The sequence below is a fragment of the Heterocephalus glaber genome, unplaced genomic scaffold (genome assembly GCF_053883595.1).
Source record: "Heterocephalus glaber isolate CG9 unplaced genomic scaffold, H.glaber_assembly_v1.0 deba00001606, whole genome shotgun sequence".
In the NCBI taxonomy this organism is placed as follows: Eukaryota; Metazoa; Chordata; class Mammalia; order Rodentia; family Bathyergidae; genus Heterocephalus; species Heterocephalus glaber.
This window is the reverse complement of record NW_028258377.1, coordinates 10482199-10505544: the sequence shown is the minus strand read 5'-3', so window position 1 is coordinate 10505544 and position 23346 is coordinate 10482199. Positions and strand designations below refer to the sequence as shown.

Below are 23346 nucleotides of genomic sequence, written 5' to 3'. Positions count from 1 at the left end.
GGTCCTATAATAGTGTTTGATAGCACAGTTTGATGGTTAAGAACAAGGCTTTGGAACCAGATAGATGTGAGTTCCAGTCTCTGCTTGGCTTCTTACTAGCTCTGTGACTTTAAGTGACTTGCTCTTCCCCTCTGGGGCTCCATTCCTTCATCAGTAAAATGGGGAAAACATGACTGTGGCTGACATGAGGGTGCTACATGTATGTGAAGAGCAGAGACACAGTTCCCTTCAGCATCCAATTAGAGAGAGGTACCTAACTTCCTTCTTTCTGAGTACCTCTCTCGAGTCCTGATTCCTTTTTCCTTGTCCTCTGCCTCAAACCTTTCCCCATGAGCTGTGGGCCTATGCCTCTTTCAGGCTTCTTGGAGCTCTGTGCTACCCCATTTTACCATGAAGTCCTCCAGGCTCTTAAATAATCTTCAATTCCCTCCCTTACTTAAATGATACCACTCTTAAGGTAATTTGTAATTTCCCCTATTGTAAGTAGTCTGGACTCTCTTAAGTGTCTAGGTTGACTTTGTGTCCGGAATCGCAAAGCTTTATTTTCTACCTCCAAAGCAGCAGTTATACAGAGTCCTTCCCTGAACACAGCATTGCTTGTAGGCCCTCACCATTTCCTTTTGTACTCTCCAGTAATATTTCAGCCAGTTTCCCTTCATGGATACACTATCAAACCTTGCTACTAGAACAAGGCTGATACTGAATTGAGACAACATACAGTCATGACGCACCACTAACTTGTTTGTAGATGTGTAGATAATTCTTTATTGCACAAGAATTACATAGATCAACATGGAAAACAGTGAGGTCCTAATATAGAAATACTAAAGCGTATTAGTGGGGCAGTGTGGTGGATGACTGGGGACGGGGCAGGATTCACACAGAAAAATAATCATCTGCCTAGTAATCAGAGGAATGCATTTTAAAATATGCATAAGATAGTACTTTTCATGAATTAAATGGTGAGAAAAGTCTTAATAATATCTAGAGCTTGCGAAGTACTAATGAAACCAGTTCACCTGGATACCGCTTGTGGCACTGAAAACTAGTATAGTCCTTGGGGAACATAATTTTACAATGTGTTTCAAGAACCATAACAAATACTTATCTCCTTTGAGCCAGTAACCTCACCTTCAGAAATGCAATGTAAGGAAATAACAAAAAAAATAAAAGAAAGCTATGTGTATGGAAATAATAGTAAAATATGAATATACTGTAAAAATAAATATTCAACAATAGAGAATATAAACAATGGTACATTAGTCTTCTGCTAACATAAAAACAATAATTATAGAAAGCACAGAAAAATGTTTATACTTTAATGCTGAGTTAATCAAATCACAAAGTTATTAACTCCATAGCTGTAAGTATGTAAATAGATCTCTGTACATGGGAAAGAAATAGAAAACTGTAAACAAATGAAAACAATTGACATGGGGGATAAGATTGCACATTATTGTTCTAATTTTAATTATCTCCTTTATTTTTATAATATTTGTATAATAAGTAAGATGAGAAATATAAATTGCAGGAAATATAAACTGCAGAAATATAAATACCACCTAGGGCAGTGATGGTGAACCTTTTAGAGACTGAGTGCTAAACTGCAACCCAAAACCCACTTATTTATCACAAAGTGTCAACACTGCAATTGAACCTGAATTCTGAGGTTTTAGTTTAGAAAAAAACAGCTGTTATCCAATGTTTGACTGCTAGGACAACTTGCCTCACGTGCCAAAAGAGAGAGCTTGGCATGAGTGCCATAGCTTCGCCACCACTGACCTAGGGAATACCCTTTGCATTACAGAATGGAGGTCTTGACCTTTAACAGCTTTTTGCAGTCTTTCAAGTTGGCTCAACCTCCTTAGGCAGCCATCTTTCCTCCTACCCCAGGCTCCCTCCTCAAGTTGCCTCCTCCTCCCAGGCTCCTCTCATCCCATTTACCCATCCCAGACCATCCACAAGTTCCCAAACTTTATCACGTCATCATGCTTTTCCCACATTTCCTCTTTCTGAAATGTCTATTCCCTCTTTTCTTTTGAGCTCTGACCCACCTTTCAAGTCCTGACTCAGGAGCTCTCTTTTTCTCCATGAAACTTTCCCACACCATTTTTGTCTGAATTAACTTCTGTTAATTTATATCTATTTAAAATAGACAGTTCTGATGAGTAGGGGCTGGTCTTATTTATCTTTATATGGCCCATAGATTTAGCCAATAATAAGTGTTACATGATTAGCCTTCTTTCAGGCTTGCTCTGCTTGGTAATACCTATTAAGACAGGAGCAAGCAAAGCAGTCAGATGCTGATGTATCAAATGAATTCTCATGGGGCAATAAGCATAAAAGGATTAATTTATAATACTTATACTTCTGTAATAAACATAGTTATACAAGTATATTGTTATAAATGTACTAATTAGTAATAACTAAAAAGATAAGTTAATTTGTAATTTCTTCAGATGAAGTTTGGAGATCAAATTGTTAATTTTATTAATTAAGTGGTATTTTGTATTCAAATTGCTTTTTTATTGTTTTTAAGTAAAATAAGGTCATCAGTCATGATCTAAGATTCTATGGATTTAGTAACAGTGGTTAGAAGCATTCAAGAATGAGACAAAAAATGTCTAATCTAGTACCCATCATGGGTTACTTTTCTGTTTATTTCCTTCAGACCCTCAAGAGAGCCCTGTATGTTATTTCCATTGATTTAGGAATGAATTTCACTTTGAACTTGGATATGGTTATATTTCAGAAAAATAACTGGAAGAAAGCTCAGGCATGGCACATCAGTTGTTCACTTACTCAATAAATATTTTTGAGAATATACTTGCCCAGGTCTGCTCTAGTTTAGAGAGCTGTGACCATAGGGTTTATTGTGTTGAGGGTAACAGACAGTAAACAAGTACACAAAAGAAACAAACAGTATTCAATACAAAAGAGGGTACCAGGATTAGGAATGGTGATGAGGGAGGGAATATGATGGCGACTATGTTCAGATAGGGTAGTCAGAAGGTCACTCTGAGGACACCACTGTCTAAATCATGAATGCTGAAGGGGTCCAGCCAGCAGAGATCTGAGGGAAAGGGACCAGTAAGTTCACTGTGGTGGGCACTAGAGTGGAGTGTTTCAAGGAACAGAGAGGCAGGCTATGTAGCTGGTGATCAGGGAGCAGGAGACAAATAATGCATGAAAAGAGTGAGAGAAGAAAGAAGGACCCAGGCCTTGCAGCAGCTTGTAGGTGGGTCATGGATAGTGGTTGAGTTTTGAGTACTGTAGGGCAAATGATGCCTTGCCCAAATTTCCCTTACCAGGAAGGTGTGCACATCCCCAGATGCTGTGGGTGGCTGCTGAGGGCTCACAGATACTTTCATACCCCAGAAATTCCTTCAAGGCAGTGGAAACCACTTTGTCCCCAAATGCCTAGGTGGTTATGTCATTTCCTTGGGGGCAACTAATAACCAACTAATACAGGTGTACACATAAAAGGCAAGTCCTCTTTCCCAAATATGGGACAACTTCATGGTGCTACTCATATTCCAAGGCTTCTTGAAAGGTCAAGATGAGATTTGACTTCTCTGAAACCACCTTTTAGTAGCTTCTCCAGACCCATCCTGCTTCTATCCCTTTGATGCAGGTTTCTCCTGAGAGCACATTTTAAATAAATTATTTGTACAAGAGACCTTATGTAAAACTCTGCTTTCAGCAGTGATAATTATTACTGTGAGCTCCTTGAGGGTAACAACTATACCTGGCTTATTTATTCTTAGCTGGAAGGTTTAAACTGGGGCATGACATAATCTGATTACTTTTAAAAATTCTGTGTGTATATGTGTGTGTGTGTGTGTGTGTGTGTGTGTGTGTGTGTAGGGGAAAGGATAGATGTAGGTATACCAGTTAGATGCTATTGTAATCCAGGCTTGATATATGCTAACTAGGATTATATAGGACTACATAAATTTAAACATCCCTATAGAGCAAAAATTTTCATCTGTGATTATAATTATAAAATCCCTTCCTTCAAGAAAATTTGCAAGTGACTTTAAGCAGATGAATGTTAAAAAAGAATAATGCATTATTCCTAATGCAAGGAATATATGAAAGATCAAATGCTCATTAAAACTATATATATGAGCATTTAGTATAGAAATAATGTGATAGAAATATGCAGTTGGTCTTTAGCTTAATTATTTACAGTTAGTCAGAGGTCCTTAGGGGAGGCTGTGATTTCTAAGATCTGTTTTATTCTGGGACAAAAGTGACAATTTTAAAATGGCTCTTGTTGCTCTTTCCATTTTGGAATAGTAAATGAATTAGATTTGCATCTATTTCTATTTCTTGGGGGTGTTGGGGGGTTTATGTTCCTGTCTTCAATGCTCCTCAAATACTTTTCTTCTTGTTAATCCCCAAATCAGGATGCAATAATAATCAGGTTTTGGCTATCTTAACATATGTAGCCCATGATGAATGTAATGGTATAGAAGATAAGGCTAAATGGATTAGGAAACATATTAGCTAAGAAGAAAAATGCTTTAAAGAATTGTGCTTTCACCCAAATATTTATGCTTGGCAAGAGCTGAACAAAAGGTGGCAAAATAACCAAAAAGATAATCATGTTTTGCCTGTTAATGACAGCCCTTACTTTGAGGATCTGAAATCCCTTTTGGACATTGACAATATCTGTGCATTAGAAACTCTTGTCATATGGTTTAGAATATGACTGAGGAAGGGCAGAGAGGAAGCATTAGGCATTCTGTGCTTTTCTTTCTACTTCATGCTGAGCCTAATAAGTTGTGGCAATGGGGCAGCAATTCAGGGTAATGAAAGGAGGGAGTACTCCCAAGACCACTGTAGAGGCCTCAGTGATATGAGCTCTCTATGGAGACAAAGTACCTTGTCTCTCCCTGACTGCGCAGACTCCTGTGACAGCCCCTCTCCTCTCTGTTCCACAGTGCTTTCCTGGATGTTAAGAGCTCTTTTCCAGTGTTACAAACTCAGAAGGAAGGCACTGTATTCTGTTAGATGAATTTTAAATCACAAGAGGGAATTACAGGTATCTGGAGATGCAGTACAGCTTCTGGCTTCCTATTAAATATATCGTCTATCATTTACTCAGCGAGGAGACTGTACATTATATGCAGTATATGCACTGTTCTCAGCCTTCAGAGACCAATATGAATGAAAAGAGGTTCTTCCTTCTAGGAGCTCCAGCTTTACAAAACTTAGAATCATTAGAAAGACTTTGGAAAATACCAGCTGCTACGCTTCCACCCAGATGAGCTGAAGTAGACACTATAGGTGGGGCTGAGGGGCTGGTGTTTTTTTGGTTGTTTTTTTTTGTTTGTTTGTTTGTTTTACAAAATTCTCAAGTGATGCAGTAAAATTTGAGAATCACTGGTGTAGAGAGATATAATGAATTCTTGGGTAACTGAACTTCTGTCCTCAAGGGCTTGTAGTTAAGGGGTTATGGCCTAGATTCTGAAAACTGGAGATTTTCAACAGCAGATGATTTTGTTCTCCCACTTCCCCTGGAGACATTAGAGATAGTCTGTATACATTTTTAGTTGACACAAGTTGAGAGAGGGTGCTACTGAGTAGGGACCAGAGACATTGCTAAGCACTCTGTAATGCACAGGAGAGTCTCCATAGCAAGGAATTATCTGGCCCAAATATTAGATATGTTGAGATTGAGAAATGGCTGTTTAGTTTTAAGGGTGATTCTGTTTACAAAACCAATGTAGCAAACAGCTTCCATTAGCTAATTTATTATGATTTACCAAATTTAGGTATATCATGTGTGTAAGTAAACATTGATTATTATTTATCACATACTATAATTTGCTTCTATTATATGGACAAGAAAACTGATCTTAAATAACTTGTCTAAAGTCACATACCTAGTAAGCCAAGGACTTGAAACTTAAACATGGGCAGTCAGTCTCCTCTAATTTTCTTCTCCTGGAAGGTTTTACAGGTAGAAAAAAATTATGATTCATACATAAGTATCTATTCTGATTATTTTTCCTTTTCTTAATGTTTGCTGTTTGACAAAACACTTCCTCATGCAAAAGAGAGCCCTTCTGAGCCAGGTGACTGATAGGCATTGATCATTTATATGCCACATGGCCAGGTATAGCCAAGGAAGTACTTAGAGGAATCTCCAAAGAGGATGATGATTGATACTTCTGACACCAACAGTGTTTGTCATCTACCTGTATCAAGCAGTGCAGTTTGGGGTAGTACCTGACCAGCCAGACCGTTTGTGAAAACTCTGATCTTCTTAACATCTGTTAGAAAGATGCCTCAGCAGGAAAACACAGTGGGAGAATGTCTGCTCAGAGCATGTGAGTGTCTGACAGGCCCCTCAGACGTCCTCTGGAGAGGCCTGATGTCCCCACGTCCCCTTTGCTCACTGGCTCTGCCTGTACTTTTTGCAGACAGAGGAAATGAAACAGTACTCAGCAGAGATCATTTGCTCTCTTTCCACCATCCGACCCATGGTCACCAAGCTAGGGAACGGATGTTAGCCATTTGTATTATCTACTGTTCAGCATCACTCTGTTTCTGAGTACATATTTAGGTCAGAGGCTCTTGAGGTTGGAGCAGTGTCCACTGTGTCTGTGAGGCCCTGCAGGCCAACAGGTTAAGTAACTTGTCTAAAGCCACATACATAGTATAGGAGAATGTGGGCAATCAGGCTCCCAGCCATAACAGAATATGCTTTCTACAAGTTCTATTTTCTAGGATAAAAAAATGGGTCAGTTTATGGCATGATTGTAGAATGTGCACAAGATGATCATTTGGTCCAACTTTAGATGGAGTGATGGTGTGGGTGGAAATGGTCCCTCCAAGCACCCCCTCATTCCTTGATATTCTTCTCTGAGGGGAATCTTCCATGGTGCTGTGACCTACAGGTACATTTTGTGCCTTTCTAGTCTCATGTCTATAAAAGAATCTTGAAGTTGACAATAGGGATTGAGGTTTGTGAAGGACACTGGCTTGTTGTATTACTATCTTTTGTGGAAATCTTCCATTTGTATTAAAAATGTAGGCTACTGCTAAAGACTTTACAATCCCTACCCTTATTCCTCTCTCTGCTATCTCCAGCAGATTTTTCTGAAACATTAATTGTTTTAAATTTTATTTTCTTCAGGCTGTCTTCTACCTCAGAAGATGATTCTGCTTCCTATTTACAGAGAATAGTTAAAACTATCAATATGAATTCTTTTAAGCTTTCTTCTGTGGTAATCATTAGTGCTATTTTCCAAATAGCTCTATTTTTCTCTCCTTTAAATCACATGGCAAGATTATGTTTCTGGTCCTGCAGCTCATGGAGCTGGAGGCATGACTGATTCTTTACAATGTAACAGAAACAAAGAGTAAAAGCCTGTGAGCTCTTCAGAGGACCTTCACTGATTTCCCTGCTTAGGTCACACCTACTTTAGAAGTTCTCATAATTTCATCTACATGTCTTTTATAGTACTTATAATTGCAGCATTACAAGTTATTTGTGTGATGTTTTGATTATTGTCTATCATCCCAATATGGTTAAGATCACAACACTTTCAGTCACTACCATGAGCCACAATGATTTGCAAAGCACACTTTGTAATCATTCAGTAAATGCTTGTTAAATGCAAGAATGAACATATATAGCTGAGCTGTCCAATTTGGTAATCACTAGCCACCTGTTGACATTTAAATTGATTAATTAAAAAAACTATTGATAAATCAGTTCTATAATCACATTAGCCACTTTTCAAATGATAATTAGTCTCATGAGGCTCACAGCTATCATAGTGGACAGTAGAAAATAGAACACTACCATCATGATAGCTAGTCCTATTGGATACTCCTGGCAGTACAGTCCAGGTGCCTGTGCATGGCACATTAATGTCTTCAAGGATCTGGTTGTTGGCAAGACTCTTGGCCTATTTCTTTCCCCATAGTGAAGCAGCCACAGGGAAATGGTCATCCCCTTCTGAATATATTCCCTCAAAATGTTTCTCTTTCTCAGAGATCAGTGGCTTTTTCCTTTCACTTTTCCCTGCCTCATTTGCCATCTCACCTGGCATTTCTCATCAGTGAAATCACCCCGGCCAAAGCGACCTTTCTGCATTGGGGAAACTTCCTGAGCTGCCATACAGAGCTGTCCAGGACCTCTCTATTGACCCTCACTCACTCCTATATGCCTGATTTAGACAAAGGGTAAACTTTTTGTTCATACTCTTTCTTTATCAGTATATGACCCCATCAAAACTGAGTCTGGATCTTGGTCTTTTCAGTGTTCTCAGCGCTCAGCACAGAGCTGGTAATGTGGTGGACGTCAGTGGGTATTTGTTAAATGAGTAGTAAATGAATAAAAACCATAGGGAATATTACTTCCTTAAAATAATAATGTGAAGAGAAAGGAAACTGCTTTTCTGAGGTAGGAATGGTGAGGATCCACCCAGACCTTTGGGCTTTTCCCTCCCTCCGCATGGAACTCTCTAGGTCTTAATTTCATGTGAGACTAGCTTTCTGAGGGATCAGTAACCCACAGAGCTTGGCAGAACCAGGAAGAGGTGCCTCCAAAGTTCCAGGGTCTGGAAACTTCTGGAGCAGTGTGTCTGTGTCTTATTTTTTTCCCCATTCCCCTGCCCTCCCTTCAACCCCTAAAACCCTCCCTATTTACAAAGACTTTGTTTCTTTTTTTTCCTTTTCTCATATTTATTCCTTTCCCTTCCCCTACCCCTCTCAATTCCCCTTCCCCTTTGGATCTTTTCTTCCTATTTCACATTATCTATTATACATTTCAATCCATATTTACACTTTCAATTTCTCACACCAGAAAAAGTATTTGGTATTTACGCGTGTGTCCTATTTATTTCACTTAAGAGTATCACCTCAATATGCACCCATTTAGTTATAAATGTCTCTATTTTCTCATTCTTTATGGCTGAGTAGTATTTCATTTTATAAAAAAAGCACATCTTCTTCATCTAGTCTCCAGTTGTTGGGAAACTGGGCTGTTTCCAAGTTTCAGCTATTACAAACTGTGCTGCTATGAACATGAGTGCACATATATCACTGTGGTATGATTCTTTTAATTCTTTGGGGAAGATACTCAGTAGAGGAATAGCTGGGTCAAATGGGACTTCCAGTCCTAGTTCTTGAGGTATCTCCACAGTGATTTCCACAGTGGTTGCACCAGTCTACACTCCCACCAACAGTGGAGAAGTGTTCCTTTACCCCCACAACCCTGCCAACATTTGTTATTGGTTGATTTCTTGATGGCAGCCATTCTTTCTGGGGGGAGGTGGAATCTCAGTGTTGTTTTCATCTGCATCTCTCAGATGACCAAAGATGTTGAACATTTTTTCAAATGTTTATTTGCTATTTCTATTTCTTTGTCTGAGAAATATCTATTCATTTTACATGCCCATTTTTGGATTGGGTCTTTAAATTTGGGCGGTTTGATTTTTTAAAGTTCTTTATATATTCTAGATAGTAGACCTTTTATTTTTTTGAGACAGTGTCTAACCAAATCACTAAGTCACCCAGGCTGAACTTGAATTTGAAATCCTCCCATCTCAGCTTCCTGGAGTTCTGGGATTATAGTCATGCACTAACATGCTTGGCTTGGAGTTATTTGTTGAGGAGAGTATGAGTCTCATAGTTGGAAGGAAAAATGGCTGACATCCTGACCAGGGTTTCCCAAATCATGCTGTATCCCAAGATGCTAGAACTAGGGGCCACCAGGAAGTCTCAAAGAAGTCAGAGCAGTGAATTGGACTTTGCTCAGCTAGAAGTATGTAAGAGACAACTCTCACTGTGCAGAGATTGTTGCTGTTACGTTTAGGATGCTTATCTCACCTTACTCACTAGATCTAGCTTGTTTGGGGCAAGGCTGTGTCTTATTCTCTTTGGCTTTTCTAGCAGGTTGAGCTCAATGTTTGTAGAGCTCATTGATGGTGGCTAAAATGATTTTTCAGATTAAGATGCAGTATGTATATATACCAATTCCCCACAATAAATGTACGCATTATGTATCACAAATGTGTACTACTGAAAAGTTTTTAAACAATAAATAAATAAATAAATAAATAAATAAATAATTTGTCAGATGGAAGTAACCATTCTTGGTGATACTACCATGCTGCCTTATAGCCAACATGTTTTTAGCTATGAGAGTAATATATTTTGCAAAAATATTCATGTATTTTCCTTCTTTTTTTCCAACCACAAACCTTTGCTTAGTTATGGCCAAAGAGGCTTCATCCCTTTTATAGGTGTAATTAAGGCTTGTATCATAGAAGACAGGACATTCTGGGTCTCTTTGTCCTACTTGCCTTTGGAAATTAAGCCTAAAGGACTGATGACCATGGAGTTCTTTTGTAGTTAATAAGAAATTCATCTTATTCTCATTAAGGTAGACTAGAGGAATGAATGATAAAGAGATGAACTGGGGAAAAAAAGAAAAAACATTATTCCTGTTAAGTGCAGAGATGAAGAAACAATAAGGAGGAGGGAGAGGAAGGAGTGAATGCAAATTCCATTAGGGCATTAGGAGCTGTGTCTACATGTCCTAACACCAGGTTCCCATTATGGGTGCAGCCTGGGACCAGCTGAGCCTGATTTGGAGTCCAGACTGGTTGAGTCCTCTGCTTTTATCCACAGTTGGTTGGGTTGGGAATCTTATAAACATTTATTTGGAGCCAATACGTTATGAGAGAAGTGCACCTTTGAGAAAGATATTTAGGGATGATACCTGGGGACAGAGACAGAAAGAGATGGAGAGGATAGCAAGCTGTCTATTACCCATAATGGCCCTAGAGGAGGGAGATGGGGGAGAGGAGACAGAGAGAAGGGAGAGGGGAGAGGGGAGGGGGATCCCAACTGTGGGATAAAAGTGGATTTGCTACTGAGCTTTGGTATGACTCAGCATGGAGAAGAGCTTATCCTTCTTTTATCATAAGTTTGGTTCTAAAGGGATTGTAGCCTACAAGGTCTGAGATGAACTGAGGTGAGTAACAGAAATGTCCTACAGCAATGTGGGCCTTGACTTCAAGCCATTGTAATGTGTGTATTAATAATGCCACATTTATACCTATAGGTTAAGGATATTTGAGGGATATGTACTCTATCCCATTTGAGTCTGATCATAACCCTATGAAGTAGGCACATTATCTTACCTTTATAATGAGGAAAGTGAAACAGAGAGGCTAAGAGACTCCATTAATAAATGGTTACACCCAGAATTGACCTTAGTGGGCACCCTCTTAGCCACATCTCCAACACTGCCTCCTGAACACCATAGCTAAGATTTCAGATGATACATCCTCCTGGGTTACTGGGGAGGCAGAAGTCATGGATAACAACCATATCTTTGTAAGGCATCTGATCTTTTGGGGAAAAATTTTCGGCTATATGATGTCCTTATCTAGGTGGACATTTCTGGCATTCTCGGGGGGAATATAACAAAGGACAGGATAGAAAATGTCTCTGAAGGCAACCAGAGTTTCAAGAGGAAGTAGTCACAGGAGGGAGCAGTGACACTTCCTCTTGGAGATATAGGAGACTTTATAATTGTCAGAGCATTTCCTCTTTTATTATCTGAAGGTTCCTAAAACCTCTGAAGCAAAAGCTCCTATGTCCATTTTGTAGTTGGAAAATGAGTTTCAGAGAGCTTCCGTGTTTTGTCCAAGACCACATAGTTAGTGTATGAATCAATCTACAAATCTAGTCTCCTAGGACAGAAGTCAGGCTTCTGTCCTATTTAGGAGGCACTCCCTTGTACCATACTGGGACACTTGTCTTTGTCTAATGGAGGTTAATATTGTGACTGAGCCAAGACATGGACCAGTCCTGCTGTGAAGCAAAAGGCAGACGTTTAATGAAAGGTGCAATACTGGTCACAGAGCAGCATTCACCTTCAGATCCAGGCATTTCCTAGTCATAAAGGCTAATTCTATGTGAGAATTTCCTAAGACTGATCTATAGAAAACTAGTCTCATCCTGAGATACAGAGTTTTGCGGTCAAGGAAGGTATTCTATACCTTCTTTTAGAGTATTGATGCACAGTAAGGGCTCTATCATGTCTTTAAGGAAAGAATTTTGTTTGACTATGTTTAATTTAGGTTTCCAAATTTATTTGAACCCCAAACCCTTTCTCTTCTGTTTTTTTTTTAAAGCAACCTAATTAGCAGCCATGAAACTGTCAAGAATAGTTTGCTTTGATCATTGAATTAATGGGTGGACTTGACATCCTTTAGAAATTTTTTATTGTATATATACTCAATACAAATGTATGTATGTATGTATGTATGTATGTATGTATCTATCTATCTGTCTAATCTATCTTGGATATAGGAGGCAATGTATTTGCAACTAGGCCTTGGTGGTACTCATTTTGCAATTCAAATACTCAGAGTTATCATTCCCATGCAAGCATGTTAAGGCTTATAAAAATGGAAGCCCATTATGATATTAATAAACCTTTTAAAATTAGGTATTTTGCCCATGATTCATAATAGAATAATGTCAAGGAAAGCTAGGAGTCTACTGTTGCATGATGGTATACATGGTTTGAGAGAATTTATTTTCTGGAGGTCTTTGAAATAAGTAAGCCCGGCATTTTAATGTAGGTTGTTTATCATCTTCCTGCCTATGGATGGCAGCAGACACTTGACATTCATGATGGATATTTCCCAAGACCTTTATGACTCCCCTAATTGGAAAATACCACTAGAGCAAATAACTTCCCTCATGAAACCTTTTTATTCTGACCCAAACTGTCATGTTCATGGAGGGCTTCACTTTTTCATCTCATTCATTATCAGGGCCATTTGTACTTGGTAACTGACAATGAGAGGAAACATTTAGCTATGAGGTAGTGGCTACAGTTCTGGACTTACTGAGTAGCTCTATCCTCAATGATATTTTTGCTGGGAGATTTGAATTTATGTTTCAGAAAAACAGTTAATGCCTACATGATATGGACTCTAATAATTGCTCATGAATAGTTAAAACTGACTGTAAATTTACAGATGCAAAGCATCTGTTTTTCTATTGATTTTTAAAGATATCTTCACCTTTCCCCTGTGCTGAGAGACAAGAAGATACTCTGCTATGGGAAAGAAAAACGTGTATGTAATTCTGGAAACTCAAGCTCATTTTTACTAATGCAAAACAGCCTTCATAGCAGGGATAGTTTGAACCTGAACTCAAGAGTGTGGATATGTCATTAATTGCAAGAAGTGACTGTTGTGCTTTGGAAAAAACCCAAAAATTTCTGTGTGCTCTAGGGTTAAGCTAAAATTTGAGTTTCCCTGAGTTAAGAAAATACCTGCACACTTAAAACTGCAATATGACTTCCCCCAGAACTGCAGCAACTCTGTGCTTTCCAGCATGAATCTCATCACCATCTCATCCATCAGTGTTTTATCAGTTTTATCTTTGGGACTAAGACTATTAGAAAAAAATCCACTTTACTTAGGATTTATGATTATTATTGAAGTAAAAGGGCAGAAAGATTTTATCAAACTTGGAAGGTCTTCCTAGATGAATTCCACAGATAAATGTCATTAGTTGAAGGCTGGCTGACCCCACACAAATTAAAATAATCAGAGCAGAAAAGAAATACCCAGAGGCCAGTTTGGGGGCATTAAAATACCATTCAGTTTTGACCATGTGAAATAGCTCTGGGGGAATAAAAATCCTTAAAAAATGGCTTGTTGCCTTGCTTGTGTGCAAAGTACATTTAAACATAAGGATGTTTGGAGCTCTCCAGTTTCACGATGAATCTTGCCATCTAACAGAGCAGATTTTAAAGGATACAGAGTATGTCCAGAGTGAAAATATAATTAACTTTTACTACTGTGGGTATGAGGGCTACTAAGTGACAGTGGCCATTTAAGACACCTTGATGTCTATTGAGATGGGATGAGCTTTGGGAAAGACTACTTGAGCTTCCTATTTAGGGCTTTCATATGCCTTTGGAGTAGAATTTTTCTGAGCTTCCATGGACCATGGATCCCACAAGCCTTTTACACTAACATTTTTCTACACAACTAGTCCCTAGTAACACAGAGAAAGTTCAACTGATGCTACTGAAAGACCTGAGTTACATGTTTCTCATCAAGACTTACAATTGGCTTGCTAGCTGATAGAAGCCCACACTATAACATTGTCCTAATAGTTTTGAGGCTGAAAATACCCTTTTCTGTTCTCCAGGCTCATGGCCTATTCATGATTTCTCTCTCCTGGGGGCCTGGGGGTTGAGATGGGAAGAGGTGGTGAGATCTGCACAGCCCTGCAAGACTAGTAGTTCGCTGTCTAGAGAGAATTTGGGGGTCATCACAGTCACCTTTGGGAATATGAAATATTTATGGGTACAAAGTTAGGCCAGTGGCTCTGTGAGGCGAGGCAGGAAAACCAGGAAAAGTGGGAAAGCTTACCTTCTTGACTTCGTATTTAATGGCGAGTTTGATCCGGCTCAGACTCGGACGGTGGTGGTCGGACCAGACTTGGAAGTTCACATCACCATTTAAAATCGCTTCCACTTCTTCTGTGTCTCGGCACAGGTCCAGCACGCCCACCACAAAATCCTTGCATTGCATAGATAACTTCCTGTAATCATTCTAACAGAATAAAGAGAAATCAGGGGTGTGTCACACAAAGCCCCACAGATCGGCTTGCCTAGCACAGCAGTGTTGATCAGCAACTGTCCACCAAATGTGAGCTTATGGAGCCTTGGAACCAAGACGATGTGCTGGATCCAGATGGTAGGGCTGTTTCTCTTGACACACCACCTAGAATACATCTTGTCTAAGCTAGCATTTGTCAAGTGTAGTCCATGGGCTATGTGCATCAGAGTCATCTTAAGGTGCATGCTAGAGTGGTAGATGCCTAGGCATCAGAATTCTTGAGGTGGGGGGGGCAAGGAATCTGTTTTTTAAGTCAGCTTTCTAAGTGATTTCAGTGCCTGCCCACAGGCCATCCTGGGTTTTTTAAGTAGTTCTCTGTGCTCAATTCTGAGCCAGTTGTAAGCGAGGAGTAATAAGGACATGGACTTTTAAGATGGTAGACATAATGCTTCACTCATGTAGCACCAACCTATAAGTGATGGTTTTACTGGAAAGCAAAAATTTACAAGAAAAACATTGAAAAATCTTTTTTACAGATGTGCTTTTTAAAAATGTGTTGGAAAATTGGCTTGTAAAGTATAAATATAAAAATCAAATGTAATTTACATCTAACAGGATCTTTTCTTACTACAAATCTATGTATGGCAAATTGTGGCTCCTTAAATTACCTGTCTGTTGAATATATCTTTTGCTCTTTACCTTTTTATTGTTCAATTTTTTAAAATGAGTTGCTCCTGGATTTTACGCTTCCTTTCCTTAAGTACCTCTTTTTGAATATCATTGAGAAGCTCACTTTTTTTTCTACTGATATGCCAACTTCTCTCTCCCGCAAGACATGTTGTTTAAATTTCAAATAATGATCCAATTTGTTGAACAATAGAATGTTTCATGTCATCCTTATATCACTACTCCTCTCAAATATTTCCCCCTAGAGGCTTCCTTGTTAGTTTCTTAGTTGAAACAAGTCTATTTTGAAACTACATAAGGGCCAACCAAGTGTCACTTTCAGTGTTAATCAATGTCAACAACTCTCCGACTCATAAAACCTAGTTGGCAAACAGGAGTGCATTTTTGTTTTTCCAGAACCTGGATTCCTCAGCAAATAGGTGGGAACCTGGCAAACTACAGAAGCTCAGTCATTTTTCTGAATTAATGATTCTTGTTTCCTTCCAGCAGCGCTGTATCAAAATATCACTTTGTGTTAGAGAAGGATGTAAGTAAATGCTTGTTTACTAGGGAAAGGAAAAGGATCAAGAAAGTACTTTCTGACAAGATTGGTTGGTCTTTATTTTTGTGTGTAATTTGTGTAAAAGAAGAGGGTTTCAGAAATTTTAAGTGGAAAAATGACTACTCAGCTGAGGCAGATTGTCACAGAAAAAAATTCAAGTAAGATACTTGAAATGTTCTTGGTTTTAGCACCTTACAGGGCTGTATAGTGACATGAAGAACTGTGTTCTGTATTTCCTCATCCCTAACACATATATGTCCATCATTCATTCATTCTTTCATTAATTATAGAGGAACTGCTGTGTACCAGATAATCAAAAGTTAGCAATTAACTAGGCAAATGTGGTCTCTGAGTAGTATTGGACTGAGGAAGGCTGGGGATCCACCCTTTGAATTTCCATAAGAACAAAACTAGTAAAACTTGCTCAGAGCTTGTCCTAGGTAAATTATTCTACAGAGCCCTAATGAACTAGAGATGGGAAGCAACATACAATGGTCTCAGCAAAATGGACAAAGTGCGTCAGCTCACCACATTAACCCACTCAACTCTTTCAGAACCTTCACTGCAGCTCATATTCTCTGGATCTCCAACCCCCACAAAATGTATTGCCTCTTTCCTAGAACAAGGAGTCATTTTTTTCTTGTTCCTGGTAAAACAGATCCTGTTGGCTAGAGCAGACCTCAACTCTTGGTAGAAACTCTTGTCTTTAGAATTAAACACATGGATGGATACAGGAAATGGGACGGGGTTGACCTAGATCTTGGCCCCTCCTCCATGCTAGGAACAAGTCAGGCTGTTCTGACCTGAGCCTGTACACCTCTGGCTTCAGCAGTTTGGAACAGAAAGTAGTACTTCATTGGAGATTGTCTCTTCCCTGGGCTCTTTTTTTTTCCCCTTAAATTCTTTTATTGGCACATTTTAGGTATACAATACATTTACATTTCTCATTGGGAACTTGTACCTTTACATGATGTATCTTGGTTCTTAGTTTTTCCCCATTCCCTGCCCTCCCTTCACCCCCCCCTTCCCTATTTACAGAGACTTTCTTTCTATTTTTTCCATTTCTCATAATTTTTCCTTTCCCTTCTTTCCTTTTCCCTACCTCTCCCATTTCTCCTACCCCTTTGGACCTTTTCTTCCTATTTCACATTATCAATTATTCATTTTAATCATTGGTACATTTTAGGTATACAATATAATGACATTCATCATTGGAAATTTGCACCTTTACATAATCTCTCTTGGTTCTTATTTTTCCCCCTTCCCCTGCCCTCCCTTCAACCCCTCCATCTATCCCTATTTACAAAGACTTTGTTTACATTTTTCCATTTTCTGATATTAATTCCATTCTCTTCTTTCCTTCTCCCTATCCCTCCCACTTCCCCTTCCCTTTTGGCCCTTTTCTTCCCATTTCACACTATTGACTATACGTTTTAGTCCTTATTTACACTTTCAGTTTCTCACAGTAGAGAAACTATTCGGTATTTACACATGTGTCCTATTTATTTCACTTAAGAGTATTGCCTCAGAGAGGTCACAAGTCATGCAGAACATGCTGAATCAGCCCGCTGCAGACAGGCAGGTCTGTGGACGCCCTACAGAGGTTGCGAGTCACGAGGAACATGCCAAATCAGCCCATGCCCTGGTAGCAATCCACTGGACACTGCCCCCACCCTGCTCCTCTGGCCTCTTCTCTGTACAGCCACCTAGTTCCACACTACAAAGATGCAGAGGACACCAGACCAGCAGACCACAGTACTGGGTAAGTTGGAGTCATCTTCACCTCCCATCAGGACCCGGTCTGTCTTCAGGGGAAGGGTAGATGGAACCTGCAATACAACTCTGCAGAGTTCAACCCTACAGGAGTACAGGGAGCTCAACTTGGAACTTGCAGCCAGAAATCTGCCTGAATCTCATGGGTCTGCGACTAGCTTGCTGAGACTCATTGACTCATATCTGCACACTGCTACCCTCTTTGTCTATTGTGACAGTAGAGACATACCCTGAAAGAGGCCCTACATCTTCATTGTTTTTTTTATTCCCAAAATTAGTATTATTAGTTTGTTTTTTTCTCTTTTCTTTTCTTTTGCTCCTCTTATCTTTAATTTTTTTCCTACTCTTTGCAAATATTTGTTTTTCTCTCCTCTTTTCTTTTCTTCTTTCTTTTCTCTTTCCTTTCTCTCTCTCTTACACTCACTCTCTTGCTCTCCCACATTGTTCATCTTCCCTTTATATCCCTGTTTTGGTCCTCTTTCAGAGTTCTTCTTTATTTTCCTATTATTCTCTTTTTCCATCTCAACTGTGTCCTCTGGCCACACTGCTAACCTTCCCCTATCCTTCTTCCCATCTGTCCCTCCCTCCCCAACCCCTTCTTAACTCCCCATCCCAAAGGGTAAAGTTGTTATATTGAACAGTTTATTCACTATATGTTGGGCTGGTCCTCGATCTTGATTTAATTCACACAGCTAAAGGTGATAGATTAATAACTACCACAAAATGTCATTTTTGAAGATGTACTTGATGCAATGGTGTTGCTGATTGTATCACTTGGACTAAGGTGTTGTTATTGATCTAGTCAATGAACCTTCCTAGTATAAGGAAAATGAGATAGCCTTAGAGTCATTAGAGACTCAAAACTTGAAGACCAGCTATATCTGGAAGACATCTCTGAGAAGCAATCATTTCATAAGGGTTCTAATTACAAGCAACAAAGGTACCTATAATAAGCAATTTCAAATTATCAACCCAGGAGTTAAAGCAAGGACAGTACCAAAAACAAAAATGAGAAGACATTTAAGCAAGGCACAAACTCAGACTTCCACCCCACCAAGGGTAAATCCTGGGGGAAATGAGATGGAAAAGACCCATAACCAACCACCTGGATACCCTGAACTGATAGCACAGGAAGTAACAAAACAGATGAATGAGGCTCTAGAAAAATTCAAAGCAGAAATAATCTCCCAGATATCTAGATATGGTGAGCAGAGTGAAAGACATGATTAGAGGATCTAGAACAGAAACAGATAAAAAATAGATGAGCTCAAGAACATGCTGGAAGCCATGAATACACAGCATAAGAAAGAAATGGAAACTATGATCACACAACATAAGAAAGAAATGGAATCCATGAAACAGCTTCAAACAGATATTCAGGAGATCAAAAACTCCACTGAAAGTATCCACAGCCGATTAAGGAATCTGAAGATAGATTATCAAATATAGAAGATAGAATTGTGGTTAGAGACCATGAAAATAGAGATTTCTTAAAAATAGCAAGGGACCATGAGAAATCAATGAACAACTGCTAGACGATTCAAAGAAGAATAACATAAGACTGATAGGAGTCCATGAAAAAACAGGAGAAAGCACAATTGACATAAAAAAACTGTTCACAGAAGTAATAGTGGAAAACTCCCCAGACAGAGGTAGAGAATTGGACATACAGATAAGTGAGGCATATAGAACTCCAACTAGCCACAATAAAAAAAAATCTACATCTAGACATATAATAGTCAAGATCCCAGAAACCCAACAGAAAAACAAAATCCTACAAGCAGTTAGAGAAAAGAAACAAATAACCTACAAATGAAAGCCCATCAAAATCACAGCAGACTTTTCAACACAAACCCTCAAATCAAGGAAAGCCTGGAGTGAAGTATTTCAAGCCCTAAGCCCTAAAAGAAAATAACTTCCAACCTAGAATGTTGTATCCTGCAAAACTATCTTTCAAAATTGATGGGGAAATTAGATACTTCCATGACAAAGAACACCTGAGGAATTTCATGAACACCAAACCAGCACTCCAAGAAATTCTAAACAATATCCTAGAAAAAAGCAATGAAGGCCACAACTCCATGAGGCCCAACAGAGGGAATTCACTAGGCAAGGTAAGACACTAAAGGGAAAGTGGGAAAAATAAGAAATAAAAGAGCCAACAAAAGTAAAACAGCATGACAAGGATAAATCAATGTCTATCAGTTATAACCCTCAATGTTAATGGCTTCAATTCACCAATCAAAAGAAATAGACTGGCAGAATGGATTAAAAAGGAAAATGCAACAATATGCAGTATACAAGAAACACACCTAACTCAAAAAGAAACTCATAGACTGAAAGTAAAAGGATGGAAAACAGTTCTCCATACCACATTAACCCAGAAGAAAGCAGGGGTAGCAATCTTATTTGTAGACAAAGTAGATTTCAAACCAAAACTAATTAAGAGAGACAAAGATGGTCACAACATCCTTGTGAAGGGAACAATACAAGAGGAAGAGATGACAATCCTAAATATCTATGCATCAAATACAAATACCCCCAGCTATACAAAACAAATATTAATAGACATGAAAAACCAAACAAACACTAACACAATTGTAGTGGGGGACCTCAATACCCCACTGTCACAAATAGACAGATCATCTAGACAAAAAGTTAAAAAGGAAATTCTAGAACTGAACCAAGCTATTGAACAAATGGACTTAATAGATGTTTATAGAGTGTTCCACCTCACAAAATTGGAAGACACATTCTTTTTGGCTGCACATGGGTCATTCTCCAGAATAGACCACAGGCTAGCCTCATAGGACATGTCTAAGTAAATGTAAAAGAATTGAAGTTACCCTGTGTATATTATCAGATCATAGTGCAATAAAATTGGAGATCAATAACATAAGAAACCGCAAAACCCCAGCAAACACATGGAAACTGAATAACACCCTCTTGAACAACCAATGGGTCACAGAAGTAATTAAAGAAGAAATTAAACAGTTTCTACAAGTAAATGATAATGCCAGTGCAACATACAGGAATCTGTGGGACACAAAAAAGCAGTTCTACATGGGAAATTCATAGCAGTGAATGCCCATATTAGGAAAACAGAGAAAACTCAGATAAATAACCTAATGCAGAACCTCAAGCCCCTAGAAAAAGAAGAGCATAATGAATCCAAAGCTCGTACAAGAGAGGAAATTATAAAGATCAGGGCAGAAATCAATGCAATGGAGACTAAGAGAATGATACAAAAAATCAATGAATCAAAGAGTTGGTTTTTTGAAAGAATAAGTAAAATCTATAAACCTTTAGCCAACCTTATCAACAAAAGGAAAGAAAAGGCACAAATACATGCAATTAAGAATGAAAAAGGTGAAGTCACAACAGATTCAACAGAAATCCAAAGGGTCATCAATACCTACTTCGAGAACCTGTACTCCAATAAAATAGATAACACAGAAGAAATGGGCAGATTCCTAGATACATACGAATTGCCAAAGTTAAATGAAGAAGATATAGAAATTTTAAACACCCCAATTACAATGAGTGAAATTGAAAATGCAATAAAATATTTACCAACAAAGAAAAGCCCAGGTCTGGATGGCTTCACTGCTGAATTTTACAAGACATTTAAAGAAGAGCTAACGCCATTACTCTTTAAACTCATCAAGAAAATTGAAAGAGAAGCAATACTTCCAAATTCATTCCTGGAAGCAAGTGTTAATTTTGATTCCAAAACCAAGGAAAGACCCAACCCAATAAGAGAACTACAGACCAATCTCCCTAATGAACATAGATGCAAAAATCCTCAACAAGATACTGGGAAACAGAATACAGTGTCATCAAGAAGATCATACACCCTGACCAAGTTGGATTTATCCCAGGGATGCAAGGATGGTTCAACATTTGTAAATCAATAAATGTAATACACCATATTAACAGAGTCAAGGACAAAAACCATATGATCATCTCAATAGATGCAGAAAAAACTTGGAACAAAATCCAGCACCCATTCATGATAAAAACCCTACAGAAAATTGGAATAGAAGGTCTTTATCTTAACCTGATTAAGGCTATCTATGAAAAACCAACAGCCAACATCATACTAAATGGTCAAAAACTGAAAACTTTCACGCTAAAATCAGGAAGAAGACAAGGATGCCCACTATCACCAATCCTGTTCAATATAGTTCTGGAAACATTAGCCACAGCAATTAGAAAAGAGAAAGAATATATGAAAAAATGTTCAACATCACTGGTCATTCAAGAGATGCAGATGAAAACAACCCTGAGATTTCACCTCACCCCAGAAAGAATGGCTGCTATCAAGAAATCAACAAATAACAAATGCTGGTAGGGTTGTGGGGAGAAAGGAACCCTTCTCCATTGTTGGTGGGAGTGCAAACTGGTGCAACCACTGTGGAAGTCAGTATGGAGATACCTCAAAGAACTAGGACTAGTCCCATATGACCCAGCTATTCCCCTGCTGGGTATCTTTCCAAAAGAATTAAAAGAATCATACCACAGTGATGTATGTGCACACATGTTCATAGTGGCACAGTTTGTAATAGCTAAAGCTTGGAAGCAGCCCAAGTGCCCATCAACTGGAAAGTAGATAAAGAAAATGTGGCTTTTTTTTTTTTTAATAAAATGGAGTACTACTCAGTCATAAAGAACAAAAAACTAGAGTCATTTATAGCTAAATGGATGCATTTTGAGGGCATACTCTTAAGGGAAATAAATAGGACACACATGTAAAAACTGAATAGTTTCACTAGTGTGAGAAACTGATAGTGTAAACAAGGATTAAAATGATTAAGGAATAATTGATAATTTGAAATAGGAAAAAAGGTCCAAAGAACAAGGAGTGAAGGGAGGAGAAGGGGAAAGGAAAAGAGGGAAAGGAAAAACTATGAGAAACGAAAAAAAAAAATGGAAATGAAATCTATGTAAATAGGTAAGGGCAGAGGGGGTGAAGGGCGCACAGGTAGTGGGGAAACAAAATAAGAACCAAGATATATCATGTACAGGTACAAACACCCAAGGATAAATGTAAATGAATTGTATAACTAAAATGTGTCAATAAAATTAATTAAAAAAATAAATCCCCAGCCTAAAAAAAAAAAAAAAAGAGTATCGCCTCAATGTGCATCCATTTTAGCTATAAATGTCTCTAATTTTTCATTTTTTATGGCTGAGTAGTACTCCATCTTATAAAAAACCCCCACATTTTCTTTATCCAGTCTCCAGTTGATGGGCATTTAGGCTGCTTCCAAGTTTTAGCTAGTACAAATTGTGCTGCTATGAACATGGGGGCACATATATCACTGGTATAATTAAAAAAATTTCTTTTGGAAAATACCCAGCTGGGAAATGGCTGGGTCAAATGGGACTTCCAGTCCTAGTTCTTTCCCCCCCCCCACATTAACTTTATTGGTACATTTTAGGTATAAGATACAGTTACATACATCATTTGGATCTTGTACAATTACATGAGTATCTTGGTTCTTATTTTTTTCCCCCTTCCCCTGCCCTCCCTTCACACCCTCCACCCTTCCTATTTGCAAAGACTTTGTTTCCATTTTTTCCCTTTCCTCATATTTTTTCTTTTCCCTACTTTCCTTTCCCCTACCCCTCCCACTTCCCCTGCTCCTTTAGACCTTTTCTTCCTATTACACAATATCAATTATATATTTTAAAAATTACAATATCAAGATCTAGGAG

At 38.5% G+C, this 23346-nt stretch overlaps 1 protein-coding gene and 1 long non-coding RNA gene across 7 annotated transcripts in view; one reads left to right on the top strand and one right to left on the bottom strand.

Annotated features, from left to right (window-relative positions):
• LOC147822921 (uncharacterized) overlaps positions 1 to 23346 on the top strand; it is a 408296-nt gene that overhangs the window by 97817 nt on the left and 287133 nt on the right. The window lies entirely within an intron of this gene.
• Trpc7 (transient receptor potential cation channel subfamily C member 7) overlaps positions 1 to 23346 on the bottom strand; it is a 188457-nt gene that overhangs the window by 110892 nt on the left and 54219 nt on the right. For all 3 annotated transcript variants that reach the window (XM_013077533.3, XM_087194729.1, XM_087194728.1), the window contains exon 3: positions 14436 to 14618. In XM_013077533.3, the coding sequence (XP_012932987.2) occupies positions 14436 to 14618 (183 nt within the window). The remainder of the gene's footprint in view (positions 1 to 14435; positions 14619 to 23346) is intronic.